Source organism: Eulemur rufifrons, chromosome 11, assembly GCF_041146395.1.
Source record: "Eulemur rufifrons isolate Redbay chromosome 11, OSU_ERuf_1, whole genome shotgun sequence".
NCBI classification, from domain to species: Eukaryota; Metazoa; Chordata; class Mammalia; order Primates; family Lemuridae; genus Eulemur; species Eulemur rufifrons.
This window is the reverse complement of record NC_090993.1, coordinates 5,897,736-5,913,605: the sequence shown is the minus strand read 5'-3', so window position 1 is coordinate 5,913,605 and position 15,870 is coordinate 5,897,736. Positions and strand designations below refer to the sequence as shown.

The following is a 15,870-nucleotide window of genomic DNA, read 5'->3' as shown; positions in this document are numbered from 1 at the left end:
TGTGCAGTTCAATGGCATTAAATACATTCCTATCGTTGTGCAACCATCACCACCATCCACCTCCAGGACTTGTTTATTTATTTTTAGCATTTCCAAATTTATTTTAATTACTTGCATAGGCCTCATCTCCTCAGTTAGACTGTTATCAGCTTGACTACAGGGGTCGTATTCTATTCATTTTCCGATACCATTAAAAAATTAAATATTCAAATTATTTAGTTATCTCAGTCTGTTGAGTCTGCTCTAAACGTGCCTTGGGTTAATGCAGAGAAGATGAGGATCTTTGCTCTGGATGGTCTCTAGGGAGCCCAACTCTGAAATGTGTCCAATCGCTCACCTTTCGGTTTCACTTAGGAACTTCCTGAATCTCACTGCATGTTCCCAAACTGGATTTTGTTTTGGGGGAGGTACAAATTAAGGCAAAGACTTTTTGGTGGCCTCTTTACATTTGCTACTGTCTTACCTGTTTGGATACCAGGTCAGTAATCTAGAGAAAAGAGCTGGGGCTTTAGAGACACAGGTCAGATTCCAGTTCTTGGAACCTGAGACGTCTAGGCGGGCCCCTTACACTTTTGGAACCTCTGTTTCCTAATGGGGTTGATAACAATAACACACCTTTCATATTGGTTTGCTTTGAGGCTCAAATAAGAGAATGGCTTGCTCCCTGGCTGGGTTCTGTGTCCCTCTTCTGTGCTTGCTTTCATTTAATCAGCAAATATTCCTAAGTGCCTGCCGTGTCCAAGGCTCTGGTCTAGGCACGTGGCACACATAAGTGATCAAGGCCAGATCCCTGCTTTGTGGAGCTTCGTTCTAGCACATGTTACATGTCACAAATGTGGCATCACATTCATTTGTCCATGGTGTTTATCCACTGGATTGTGAGTTGCTTGGTGGTGTAGCTCTTGCATCTTATGCCATAAACACATTACATGCTTAATAAATATTTGCGGAATGAATGTGAAAAGTATGTCATAAATTCATAAGTGCTGGAGATTTCTTTGACCCTCGACCTCCACTTCTAGTTGGAGTTGCTTCAATCTAGGCATAGCCAAACATGTGTGAACAGATCTTTATTGGCACTTACCTGCCTTATTGTTACCTATGTTCCCATTGCCTAACCCAGTGCCTTGACCATGGCAGCGAGCGCTCTGTGTTTACCAAGGAAATGCATGATTATCTGTAATAGTCCCCTTCTAGCTGGGGGCTTGGTGACACTTCACTGTGTGTTCCAGAGTCCTCTACCTTTAAAAAACAGTGCCTAGACATACTAATGGCTTAAAAATGTTAGCTCAAAGTATAAATGAATGAACAATAACACGAAAGAATAATCTGGCAGAGGAAGTTAACTAGTTCCAACTATTTAATTAGAGAGAAGCTGGTAAGCTTCCCTCTTAGCACTCCTGAATTAATTTTCTAAGCCTTGCACTGTATACTTCTTTATTCCATAGTAAAGTAGGAGAGAGAAAATGTAGCTCCTTTTCTATATTCCAACTGTGTGATAATCTTTTACCAGTCAAGAGCTCTTGAGGCACCTGGCTTCTAGGTTAATCTAGGTTTGTCTCTTCGATCTATAAGTAACTTATATATGTGTACAATTTACTTTGCATACTCATTATATAGTTGCCTTGTAAAGACCTTAGCAGGTTTCTCATTCATTTCATAACAGTTTCCTGGTTTTTAAAAAGTTTAAGTCTATACCCAATTTTTAGAATATACATGTTAAAATGGAATTAGCTATGAAAAGACAACCCATGGAATGGGAGAAAGAAAATATTTGCAAATCATATATTTATACTGGGTGCTGTGGGCATGCCTATAGTCCTAGATACTCAGGAGGCTGTAGCTAGATCACCAGAGCCCAGGAGTTCAAGTTCAGCCTGGGCAATATAGCAAGACCCCATCTCTAAACAAAACAAAACAAAACAAAACAAAAAACCAAAACAAAAAAGTCACATATATCTGATTAAGGGACTTGCATACAGAATGTATAAAGACCTCCTACAACTCAATTAAAAGAAACCCTAATTTAAAAATAGATAAAAGATTTGATAGATATTTCTCCAAAGAAGATACACAAATGGCCAATAAGCACATTAAAAAGATGCAAATCAAAACAACGATGAGATTCCATTTCCCACACACGAGGAGGGCTAAAATAAGACAGAAAATAACAAACGTTGCCAAGGATGTGGAGAAATTGAAACTCATATATTGCTGGTGGGATCGTAAAATTGTGTAGCCAATTTGGAAAATGGTTCAATAGTTTCACAAAATGTTCAACTTAGAGTTCCTACATTACCCAGAAATTCCAATCCTAAGTATAAACCTAAAAGAATTTAAAAATAGATATTCAAATAAAAACCTGTACATGAATATTCATAGCAACACGATTTACAATAGCCAAAAAGCAGAAACACTCAAATGTCCATCGACTGATACATAAGCAAAATAGGGCGTAGCCATACGATGGAATATTATTATATTTGGCTATAAAAAGGAATGAAGGAAATAGTGATCCGTGATACAAACACAGATGAATCTTGACAACATTATGCTGGGTGGGAGAAGCCAGTCACAAAAGACTACATATTATATGATTCCATTTATATGAAATATCCAGAAAAAGGCAAATCCATAAAGAAAAAATAGATGAGCGGTTGCCAGGGACCGAAGGAAGGGGAAAATAGACAGTGACTGCTAATGAGTATGGGGTTTTTCTCTGTGGCCCAAAAAATGTTCTAAAATTATACAGTGGAGATGGTTGCAAAACTGTGATTATACTCAGCCGCACTGAAGGGCGAATTTTATGGTATGTAAATTGTATCTCAATAAAGCTGCTAAAAATATAATTAACAATATAGGCTGGATATTCTAATGAGGAACTCAACGTGGTATTTTTTCCATAGCAGCACCAAGTTCTGTCCAATGTCTGCCCTCACTCACTAAATATATCAGTAAACATGACTGATGCGTGAATGGACTGAACAATGGACAAGAAGAAAGGAAATCTGACACCCAGATCAATAAAAACAGACCTTGAACTAACCAATCTTTATCTTGGAAACCAAATGCATAATCTTAAGGGCTCTTAAAAAGAAATCTACATGACAGAAATTCAGACAACTGTTGTTCCCATCTTCTGATTTCAGTGGGAAATGTAAGAAAATTAGAATTATCTGGCCCCAAGTTATTAGAAATCAGATACTTAAGTCTAACCAAGTGTCTGTTTGTGTTCCATGAGAAAATTAGAAATAATCTCTATTTATGTCATACATTAAAATTCATATTTAACTATGGTAAGTTATTAATTATCTATGATACAATCTAATTTGGGGGAATGGTTATTCTTCAAATATTCTTTTTGTGTGTGCTCAGTTTAGTCTTGGGACTGTCAGCTTATAAAAATATAATATACTATTTTAAGATTTTTTACAACCAAACATTGCATTTAAATAAATTGGTCTTGGCATTTGTTTGGCATATATTACTGAAAAAACTGTATGCATTCTGGAACTTTCTGTTAATATTACCGCTAATAAAACCAATCCAACATTTATTGCTGCTTTTAGAGAGCACTGGGTGAGGTGCTGGGAATATCAATGATAAAGAGAATATATTAATAGTATATGATCTCCAGAATCTAATAAAATAGTGGGAAAGATGATTATAAACAAATAGGTATAAAAATGTGATAAATGTTATAATAGAGGTGAGCTCAAGGAGCTCTTTCTTTCTTTTTCTTTCTTTTTTTTTTTTTTTTTTGAGACAGAGTCTCCTCTGTTGCCCAGGCTAGAGTGCCGTGGCATCAGCCTAGCTCACAGCAACTTCAAACTCCTGGGCTCGAGCAATCCTCCTGCCTCAGCCTCCCGAGTAGCTGGGACTACAAGCATGTGCCACCATGACCGGCTAATTTTTTCTATATATTTTTAGTTGTCCGGTTAATTTCTTTCTATTTGTTAGTAGAGATGGGGTCTCGCTCTTGCTCAGGTTGGTCTCGAACTCCTGACCTCGAGTGATCCTCCCGCCTCGGCCTCCCAGAGTGCTAGGATTACAGGTGTGAGCCATCACGCCCAGCCAAGGAGCTCTTTCTGAATGATACCAATTCCAATAGCAGGGCTTTCTCCTTTTTTCTACTTACAAGATTTTATACCTCTTCAAAAATGGTGTTCAATCAATATCTGCTGGATTGAAATTCAGAAGTAGGCTTGATATAATAAGTTAAAATAAATAAATAGCAAATGGCATTATGTAGTAAAAGGGACTCCTCTTTTTGGCCAGAGGGTCCCCATAAATACCCTAAAGCTGAGTTGCTGGCTGTGAGAAGGGAGTATCACATGCCTTGTCATGCCCCCTCCCTTCTTGGAGACACCCTTTGTAGCTTGTTAACAGGCTTAAAGCTATAAAACACAAAGCTTAAACCACACCTGCAGGCCAGCAATTTACTCAACAGATGACTTGTCATGTGGCTTATCTCTAATTAACAAGACATCCTTATCTTAAGTGAAAACATTCCAAGCCTTTAGGCAAAGCTTCATTTCTTTAACCAATTACAAATCAAAGCATCTTTAGACACACCGATAACCTGTAATGCCTTGCCTCCAGACGTCCTGCCTTTTCAGACCAAACCAATTTGTATGATGTAAGCCCTCCATATATTGACTTAGGGTCTTAACGTGTAATTCCTGTCTCCATGAATGTGTAACACCAAAGTTAGCTGACGGGCACATTTTCTCAGGACCTCTTGAGGCCATGTGCTCCGGGCTGGTCACACACATTTGGCTCAGAATAAATCTCTTTAAATTATTTTACAGAGTTTGGTGTTTTGTTTTTTTTTTTCCCATTAACATTTGTCTATTTCTTGCTGCTTCCAATTTATTCTACTGGACCTGCCTGAGCAAGTGTCCCTTGCTTGGGGTGTCATGTTGCCCTGTTACCAGCTGGATTAAATGTTCTTTGGCAAATTTTCTATTGCTGCTCATCTACCAGTTGGGAGTACTAGCTGATCTTCTGGTCTTACAGGGTCATTTCAAAATGAAATGAAAATGTACATATGAAATAATTTTCTTAGGAAAAAGCCCTATGCAATATGCTACTTGCTACTTCATTCTGCAAAAACCAAAGTTATTTTAGCTCTGCTTGATGAAAATCCTTCATAGTCTATTTTCTGTAATTCACGTTTATGTGATTTTATTAAGACAAACAACTTCCTCTTTTCCTTCTATTATGACATTTCTAAATTTTCAGATTGTACTTTCCTTTAAATAGGCAAAAGTGATACAACTCACTGTTTAATAAATGCTCTTTAGGGATGTAAAAGTTATTGGTATAAAAGCGCTGATACCAATCAAGGGAGAAATAGTGATTTTAAATTGGAAGCCTGGTTTAGAGAAGTTTGACCATCAGGTTCAATTCAGAAGCTTGATTCAAATGAAAAATCTAAGGTCTCCCCCCAGATGCAGTGGATCAGATCCTGGGTGGGGCATGGGAGGACTTAAATCTGCATTTTAAACAGGCTTCCTGCCTGACTCCTAAGTACTCTACAGTTTGAGGACTAGCATTGTGGGTCCACATATTTACGTTGTCCATTACCAGTAACTGCAGGATAGCTGTGCTGTGTGGGCAGCTAGGAGGTTAACTGGGGAGGTGAGGGTGGGTGTGGGGTGTGGCCGGTGGTTTTCAGAAGAGTCAGAGGAGACCCTGCAAGGAGCCTTGTCCTGTTGGGTGGGCCTCTTGCCCTTCAGCCCTGGTCAGGTACAGCAGCTCTGCTTTTGTCTGTTCTATACCCTGGGATTCGCTCAGGGTTGTCTCATCCACGAGTTCTACTTTTAAAAACAAGTCTGTGCAGCACAGTTCACAATTGCAAAGACGTGGAATCAACCTAAGTGCCCTTCGATTCATGAGTAAATAAAGAAAATGTGGTATGTATCTACCATGGAGTTCTACTCAGCCATAAAAAGGAATGAAACAATGTCATGTGGATGGAAATGGAAACCGTTATCCTAAGTGATGTATCTCAGGAATGGAAAACCAAACCGTATGTTCTCACCAACAAGTGGGAGCTAACAGATGGGCACACAGGGACACAAAGTGATATAAAGGACGTGAGAAACCAAGAAGGAGGGAGGATGGAGGGAAGGTACGGGATAAAAATTCACGTATTGGGTACAATGAACACCATTCTTATGATGGGCACACCAAAATCCCTGACCAAAGCATTATCTAAGATATTCATGCAATAAAAACACTTGTACCCCCTTAATTAATATTTTGAAATAACAAAAAAAAAAAGCTGAAATCATCGAGGTAGGGCCTCCATAATAGGCTGGTGTCCTATTTTCTGGTGTCAGAAGACCTGGGTACTGGTGCTCTCTCTGCACATCCCATCTGATGGACTTTGTGCTAGTGGGTGAGCTTCAATACCGCCATCTGTGACAGGGTCACAGTCCCATGCCTGCCTCACAGGGTGACTGGGGGAATCAAATCAGGTAACCCAAAGTATCTGACAAGAGGAATGATTATTAAGACTTATTATTGTTATTACTGGGAACAATATATGATTGAACATAAGAGTGGATACATTTTCACTCTTCAAGGCATGAGATAGAACCAATCTAGTTCATCTTTCCCCAATACAAGATCATACTCAAACATTCCAACTTAATAAAGGGCCTTTGGAGGAGGAAGGAGAGGAAGAGGAGGAGAAAGAGGGCAAACAACTCACCGACACAAATGCTTGGGATTTGGTTTCATTCAGCTGAAGTTGCAATTTCTTTTCATTGTCATAGACTCCGTAGAGTCTCTTGGACCAGGTTTGAGGTACTCTACTCTTGAATTTTAATGAGCTATATAAAGCAAATATCCTCTGCAAATCTAGGACCAGGCAGCTGCAGTTGTAGAAGATGACACCAAGTTCTTTCATCTGTGAAATTAAAATTGAAACCATCAATACCATGTGCCTCTGATGGTGTGATTTGCAGAGAGAGAGAGAGAGAAAAAGAATGCATAAGAATGCAGTAGTTACAACATCTTTTTTCTTGCATTTGTCGTTACACAGAAATATGTAGAAAATAGTCACATCATGGAATGACAGCTCTTCCCTGTACAGGAGGCACAGGAAGGAGAGGGAAAAACATGACCTAATTAGGACACAGCAATTCTCCTCCCGTCTCCCGGAACAGGCTCTGGAGACAGATGAACTTCACCTCTTCACTTCTCCACGTGAACGTGGGCCTGCATCACGGGACTGCTATGAAGAACAGATGAAAAGGGGCAGGCGCCATTAGCTCAGTGCCCGGCCCAAACCGCGTTAGCTAATGGAAAAACTGGAAGCATGACATCAAAATGCTTACTTAATGGCACCATAATTCTGAGTGATTTTTGTCCCTTTGGGTAGGCTCAGATGGAGGGAGGCATATTTATGGACATTCTCAGCATGTATCATCTCCGAGGCTCTCCAGGGGACCGTTTGTCACCGTCAAGACGCGAGTGGGCACCGTCTGTGCGCACTCTGTCTGGATTTTCTCCAGCTCTTTCTAATTTCTAATAACTCTATTCTAAACAGAGATTTAGTGTTCCTTTCCCCCTCTTGTGTAAACTAAGCTGCTGACAACGAGCTTTTATTTACAATCCCTGACATCATTGGAGTCTGTGGCTGGTTGCAGCTTTAGTATCTGAAGGCAGAGGAAGAAGCCAACCCCTGCTCTCTAGAGACAGAGAGAGAATTAAACTTCCTCTGAGTAGCATCCTCTCTACCCTAGAATGACTCAAGTCCGTTTCTAGTTATACACTATTGGTTCAGCCTGCTGTTGGAGACGGAAAACAAACAACTGGATTTTGTTTTGCAGATTTTTCACCCAGAGCAAAAGATTCAGGGCAGTTTATGACAAATCTTCCTAAAATGCTGGCAGTGAGAAAAATGACAGAGATTTGGGGTTCTGATGAGCTTCCATGTCCAGATTATCAAAGGAAAAAAAAAAAACTAAAGGTCCGATGGATTAGCTAAGGTGTCCTTCAAGTTGCCTTAGCTGTAAGACAAGGCTAGCTGCCAGAGATCGCCCCTGCCTGGACGTGGGCTGCTCAGCCCTGCCCACCTGCAAGGGCAGGCCACAGGCCACTCGCCACCCTGCTGGGCCACCATGACTTTCTAGTTCAAACACACAGTTGATCTGTACAATTGAAAATAAGTTAAATTGACTGACTGAATTGTCCAACTGTTTGAATAAAATCATCTTGCAAAAGCTGGAGATTTATCAGCTAATTATTCTTTAGAAAAGATTGATTATTTTTTCCACAAAGTGGGCATGGTGTTAGCAACGACCCATGGAACTAAGAGAGGCGTAAGACCTCAAACAACTGGAGTAATCTGCCAAGGAGCCGTGATCAGGATCATTATTTTATTTAAAACTCAAGTTATGTCCATGGTTCCATTTTGTGCCTTGCATGAGGACATTATGAAGTGTGGGAGACTTTGCTAGGAGTGTTTGGGTTTCATACAATCCAGGAGATGCTATCAACCTGCCTGGTAGGGAGAGAGAACAACAACAGCAATGCTAATTTATCAGAGTGCCCACTGTGCCCCAGGTACTGTTCTAAATGCTATATATGTCTGCGTGCATTTAAACATCACGACAACCCACTTCACAGGGAAGGAAACTGAGACACAAACAGGTACATTTGTACTAGCTGGGTATAAATGCCCAGCTAGGAAGCAGGAAAGCCGGGATTAGGATACTCAAAGACCAGTTTAGTATTTTGTCATCAGGGAGAGTTAATTGCAAAGTGAAGTTCTTATAAGAATAGAAGCTTCCTTTGGGCGAGGACCAAGTCCTGCTGGTTATGTGTATGTTCTGTTTTTTTCTGCATTAGTTGTTTTGGGTTTCAAAGCAAATTAACAATTAGGGGAAACATGTAATTACACCAGAAAAATATTTTTATTTATTATTTTCTTAAAATTAGTGGAAGCTGGTTATAGATGGGAATGAAGTGAGTGGGAAAAAATAAAGAATTTTTTTTTTTTTTTTTTTTTTTTTAGCTAGGTCATGAGAGGCAGCAAGCAGGGAGACAGGCTTGGTTTAGTGGGTTTCTTTGGTGATGCAGAAGCCAGAGTGGGTGTCTGATGAATGCTCTTGTCATCAGAACAGGGAGATGAGAGACATTAACATCGTTCTTTGCTGTAATTCTCAGAATAATTAATACCAGTTAGCCTAACCACAGCTCAATTTATCATTTACAGATGTCCGGTTTGTTGTTTTCATGATTTTATAGAAATGTGAACAAGTAATTCTTTAATTTTCTTGACAAAGACAAAGGAACCTGCAACTCTGGGCAACCGACACGCGTCCAGTTAGCTGCTGATTTATATTCTGAGTTACTGCGGGCAATTTAATTACCGGGAGCTCTAACTTGATTTTGTTTCTGCCCTCAAGGTGAAATTTTTGTTACTGGGGATAGAGAATAAAGAATTGAATCTCGGGAGCTCAAAGACAGCCTCCTGCTCAGAAATGTGCTTACTCTCCCGCACCTCCGTTCCCACAGTGGGTGGCTTATACCACTTAACTTCCTGATGTCTTATTTTTCTGTGTCTGCCAAGTGGGAAGAATAATGCTTGCCAGAAGGAACATGGTTAATTGAAGAGACGGGAGAGAATGGAAGAATCTTAGAGAACAGCTCTTGCAACCTTATTTCAAAATTAAGGACACTGAGACCCCAACAGGGGACATGACTTATAAGATCACAGAATAATGTCTTGTGATTTTGGGTCCTAGTCTCCTTCGCCCAGTAAGGCTTTGCAAATACCATATAGTGTTCGGTTGTAGGACGAATGAGGAATGTTGCTTTTCTCTCTCTCTCTCCTTCCTTCCTTCCTTCCTTCCTTCCTTCCTTCCTTCCTTCCTTCCTTCCCTCTTTCCCTCCCTCCCTCCCTCCTTTCCTTCCTTCTTTCTTCCCTCCCTTTGTTCCTTCCTTCTTTCCTTCCTTTCTTCATTCCTTTTCCACTAATCAATGCTTCATCTTTTTATATGGATCTGAAAACTTTCCAAAGTCCCCTTATTTCCTTTCACAGCTTTGACTTCGGGCTCTAGGGAATTCTCACAACAGTTTCTTGGTTTTACTGGGGCAAAGGGAAATCGATAAGTAAAACCTTGACTAGAGTGACTGGAGAATATTAACGGGAGAGATCTTAAAGGAATGGGGCCTTTAAGAGACTGGAATGGGATGAAACAAATTGGAAACACATTTCAGGAATTTTTTTTTTTTTGGAGTCCTGTAACTTCATCTTCCTTTGTCAGGGGAGTTGAAAATGATTGCAAAATGCCACCATGGCTCCTCCTACATGTGCACGATCTGCTTGGGACCATGTCCACCACATAGAATAAGTGTTTGTTATTATCGTCATCAGCAGCAGAAGCATTATCATTACAACCAACCAGACATCAGAAGGAGTTACGCTGAGACACAGCAGTCAGAACACACGCTGCTGCCCCCTGACACTCTTCAGGAAAAGGCTCAGAACATGCCGTGACCTGCCGCACCTTGCACAGGAAAATCACAAATACACTTGTGCTCTGCTGCTGCCTGGCTCAAACAGATTTCCCCTCCCTCCCTTCCTAATTTCAAGCAGGAAACCTGCCCATCTACATAATGTCCCTTTCTCAGTTTATCAGTACTGCATGCTAGCAAAACAAGAACCCTGGAGAGGTGTCATAGGATTACTGAGAGAAAGATGCTGGAGGTATAAAGTTATCTTTACTTGCATTGGGATGGGCCATTGACATGAAATAGCTAATAAGGCTGTTCAAAATATAAACCAGAGTCACTACTGAATCTCAGTCCATGAGCTCCATGTGGTGAGCTGGTGTCCCCTGTCGCCATCATGACCTTGGGGTCCATCCTCTCCCTCTCTCGGGCTTCCACCCTTTTTGGAAGTATTGAAAAGTACAACTTGTACTTTCTTTCTACCCTTATTCACTCACTCCTCCCACAGCGGAAAGACTGACCTCCCCTTAGCGAGACTAGAAAGGTGACTTCAGCATGCACCCTGCTGGCTCTTCCTCTCAGTCAGAGCAGCCTGATGTGCAGATGTTTGCTCCTGCCCTCCACGGGGAACGCCCAGCCTGCACATTTGCAGCTGCAATGCCTTTTAACTCGCACAAGTTCAATTGTGGGGCCCAGTTTTGACCACATATCTAAACTGCATTTTCCATTCTGGCTTCGCTTTTTTTTTTTTTTTTTTTTTGAGACAGAGTCTCACTCTGTTGCCCAGGCTAGAGTGAGTGCCGTGGCGTCAGCCTAGCTCACAGCAACCTCAAACTCCTGAGCTCAAGGGATCCTCCTGTCTCAGCCTCCCGAGTAGCTGGGACTACAGGCATGCGCCACCATGCCCGGCTAATTTTTTCTGTGTATATTTTTAGCTGTCCATATAATTTCTTTCTATTTTTAGTAGAGATGGGGTCTCGCTCTTGCTCAGGCTGGTCTCGAACTCCTGAGCTCAAACGATCCGCCCACCTCGGCCTCCCAGAGTGCTAGGATTACAGGCGTGAGGCACCGCGCCCGGCCTTGGCTTCGCCATTAATTAACTGATAGTTTGTTCACTATCTATCCAATCCCCAGAGGTATTTTTAAAAATGCTTAATCACAAGCATCCTCATCTTTGGCTGAAGTAGACATCCGCTGTAATTGATTGACCGGGTTTCATGAAGGTAAGCTCATGAGGGTCACAAAAGAATGTTATTTACTGACTTCCTCAAAGTCCAAGAGTGAAATCCCACATCGAACATTCTCAACCTCATTGTCCTATGGCCGTCGCTATGGATCTGAATCAGGTATGAGCACTCTAAGCATTAGCCACCTGGCTTTCCATAAGCAAAACATTCAGGTAGAATTTTTAAAAGGTGCCACTCATCCTTGTGCTGTGCCACGATGTACCCTTGACTTACCCCTTAGATCTGGTGTATTTTTCATCTTAGTATTCACCATACCCTCCCCACCATTGTGCTTTAAATGCAACCGCTGCTCAAGGTGTTCCAACGTTGCTTAAAAAGATGATATCCTAGTCTCAAAGCATGGGCTGGAGTACGAGGTGAACCAACTCCTTGTCTGATGCTTTAGTTAGTCCTAGAGCTTAACTCCCACAAAATACTAGAAGTGCTCCTCTGTTGAGGCTGGGGTGTCATGTGTGTGTCCCTGTGGTGCATCTGACTCCTTTTAATACAAGCTTGAGATGGGAATGCTAGAGAAAGTGTCAATATCCAAAACTGGGTAACATTTGAAATCTGGGAACCTTATCATGTAACAATTTCACACTGATGGCATCAACGTTATTTGCAAAGTGTTTGTCTGAAATCAATTTTTCAGCTCATGGAAGGACGTCGTCTTTTTAAGGAACTAGGGTAGGGAATCTCTCCCTGAGGGGATGGGAGATGGTCCAATAGCTGCTTGGTACATAGTTGGCCAAAAGCTGTAAAATAGGGAACATTTCACTGGGCTTGAACAAGGATAGGTGTGTGGGACTAGAAACACTGCAAATCATTTAATATTGTTTCCCCATGAATATAACCAACATCGTATTTGAAAAAAACAGCCACAATAAAAACAGGTTTTAGAGGTATCTTAAATGGAACCAGACTGGCAGTCTTATGGAGTGCAAATACTTCCAAAAATCTTATGGGAGGAAACGTCTTGAGGCCTGTCCATGAGCCAGCCCAGTGTGGTGTGATCATGCAGGACTCTTCAGTGCTGAGAACCATCATGCAAAGAACAGCCAAGTCTAGCAGGAGCTGTACAGCAACCAGATCCCATCAACCACTGGGCTCGGGCTGAGAGCATCTTCAAAAATGCATCAGAACCACAGAGACCACAAATACCAAGGGCAGAGAAAGCTGGTCACAAACACCACCCGACTGAAGAAATTAAAGTAAGGCCACTGACCAGGATTGGGGCGGGGGGAAGGCCAGATGCTTTGTTTGCCAATTTCAAAATTCTCATTTGGACCTAAAATGAAAGTTTGAATTATTCAATTCTTTCCCCATGTTTCTGGGTTATTAAGACATGGCTGTCATCAATAATTCAAGTGAACTAGACGTCTGAGGGCAGTTATAGCACAGAAAAGTTTAGCAACCAAACACTACTAGAAAAATGTGTTTGTCCCATGTATAATTATAAGATTAATTCCCCTAATCTTATAAGCAATGCAATTTTTGTAAAAAGGTGACCACTGCATAGTGAGCTCATAGACTAGTATCTATAATTTATAAATAATTCAATTCAATCTGATGATTAAATACTGAGCACCTCTTACATACAGGCTCTGTATTAAGAAGCAGGATACACTGTGAGCAAGCCCTGGCCCCTGATGGGTACAGATGTGCACAGGGCGGCTGGGGGAGGCAAGAGTGGTGGCAGTTGGGAGAGGAGGAAAAACAAGCATAAAATGAGCTCTGAAACAAAGCAGGATCTGATAAGCAGCTTAAGGAAAATAGCACCAACACTTCATAGGATTCAAGTAAAGGAAATATTGCATCAGATTGGAATCGTTTATTTTTATTTTTTGAGTCACACTCTTTATTAGTAATAGAAGTACCCTCCAAGAACGTTGGAAAAAAATATATCATACAAAACAGGTTTTCAGGTAGAATACCATTCATCATCAACTACAGCGATTGCAAGAGATTTTGCAAAGGTCTGACACAGAAACAAGGCATGTGTTTTTCTGTAAATGTATCAAAGAATGCCAACAAATATGATTCAGCATTCAAATGATAAAATGAAACCTCTCCCAACTATAGTCCAGAAAAAGGCCAATCTGCTCACCTGGGGGCCAGATCCCATGTACTCCAAGAATTAGCCCATTTGTGGAAATGCCAACATCCATTCCTCAGGGATGATGCTCTGGGGAAAGATTCTTCACACACACCAAGGGACCACACACCTGTGCCTGTTCTACCTGCCAAAAATGCCTGCCAGTATCAAATCTCTCAGAACCACTCAGGCCTGTGCAAAATGTAAACGATTTGATATTATGAGCAAAGTTTGGTTTCCCCATCTCGAATATCATACTTTTCTATTTTCCATGCTCATCAGTTTAGACTTGCCAGTTTTAGCATCTCATGTCAAATCTGACTCAAACAAACACCATTTTTTTGCAGACCTAAATATTGCAGCGGGATAGTGCAACTCTCAGTCTTTAATAATTCACGCGACAGGACTGTGGAGGTTTCCTGATTTGCATACCTACTATGGATATGTTCAGTACCTGACGGTAACTCCGGCTCAGCCTGCAAATCCTTCTCTGTTATATCCCAAAGTAGATTTTTTAATGTGAAAATAGGGTCTGAAATTTGGCTTTTGTTTTCAGTTTGTTCTTTCCCGCCCTGCCCCCCCCAACATCCTTCTCTTCAATTAGTAGCCTGGCATAAATTGCAACTTGTTCTTTTCTGAACAAATGCTTCCAATTCAGAGAATAAGTCTCTCCTCCACTCTTCTACCTTCCCAGTCACTTCAAAAGAGTTTGAAACGAGCATTTTGCACTCCATTTCAGCAACTCCGCCTTGCTTTTTCAAGGGCTCAGTGTAGCTTTTGGGCTTCCTCCTGTGACTAGTTGCAGCTTGCTCAGCGGGCATCAGGCGGTCATCCTGTGGTTGGAGGAGACCCCCCACATTGGGGACGTAACAGCTCTAGGTCCTTCCCACAGAACAGGGCCAGCACCTGCTGTGCTCCTCACACAGTGGCTCCTCTTCCTGCCCTGTCCTCTCGCTCTTGCGGTGGCAAGCCGCTCACAGTATCAGTCATGCGGCATAACTGGGTGTTCCTCTTGAGGCTCTTGTCGTGGCAGTGGTGGAGGCGGACAGGACAGGGGAAGATGGCCTATTAGAAATATATCTGGAACCCTGGATGATTTCTCAGCCAAGACAAAGGTCACCGAGGTGCCCCCACACAGGAAGTTGGAGCTGCCACAGCAAAGGAGAAGGACAGATTCCCACTCCGGTTTATGCCATCGGTCCTCCCAAGCTGGACATCTCAGCTGCTCGACCTTGGCAGTGGAGGGAACATTGTCATCTTCTGCACGTTTCAAAGGCCAGTTGTTGCCTACTTGGCAGGCAAGAAATAAATATTTGGCATAATTAAAAAATATGTATATAATGAAATGAATCAAGTCAAGAAGATGAGGGTATTTATTCAATTAATAAGTTGCGATTGGAAGCTAAATTCTCCTTTAAATATTATGCAAAATTAAATTTCCAAAGATTGACATCACAGAATGAAAGAACCAGGAACATGGGAAGTGTGAATCTTTGTTTTTTATTCAATAGGAAGGAACATTTCTTTCTCCTCCAGAGAAACTGGATGCTCTTTGCTGAGCATTGTTACTACTAAAGTGCTTTTCCATTGTTATCCTCCATCAGTTGTTTTCCTTGGCAGAGTACTACTAATTTATCATTTGAAAAAGCCACTAGACAATGACTACAACCATTACCTAGGAAGCAGGTCAATATGATTATTGTCACTCGGTAACCGAGAAAACTAAAATGCAAAGAAAATTGTCTAGCCCCAAATCCTCAGGAAGCCAGTGTCTGCATTTATTTCCTAGACTTAGCTATTTCCTTTTCTTGGTCCTGTAGACACCTTTAATGGATGAGACCCTAGAGATCAGTTATATAGGATGTTACTGCATGTTGGTTTGAATGTTTCTAACAAACATTTAGTTGTAGCTTCTCTTTTGGGATCCAGCCTGCAGTGCTAAAACTCTCCAAGGAGCTTTTCTCTGGCTCACTTAGAGTAAAAAAACCTTGAAAAGTAAGTTCTGCTACATTAGAAAGAATAGACAACTTAAGTAGTACCGGAATCATAAAGCATGTGCATTATTCTTAGGTTAGA

The 15,870-nt window shown here is 41.3% G+C and overlaps 1 protein-coding gene across 2 annotated transcripts in view; it reads right to left on the bottom strand.

Annotated features, from left to right (window-relative positions):
* Window positions 1-15,870, bottom strand: part of PLD5 (phospholipase D family member 5) — a 198,300-nt gene that overhangs the window by 14,402 nt on the left and 168,028 nt on the right. For both annotated transcript variants that reach the window (XM_069484645.1, XM_069484646.1), the window contains one exon: window positions 6,722-6,919. In XM_069484645.1, the coding sequence (XP_069340746.1) occupies window positions 6,722-6,919 (198 nt within the window). The remainder of the gene's footprint in view (window positions 1-6,721; window positions 6,920-15,870) is intronic.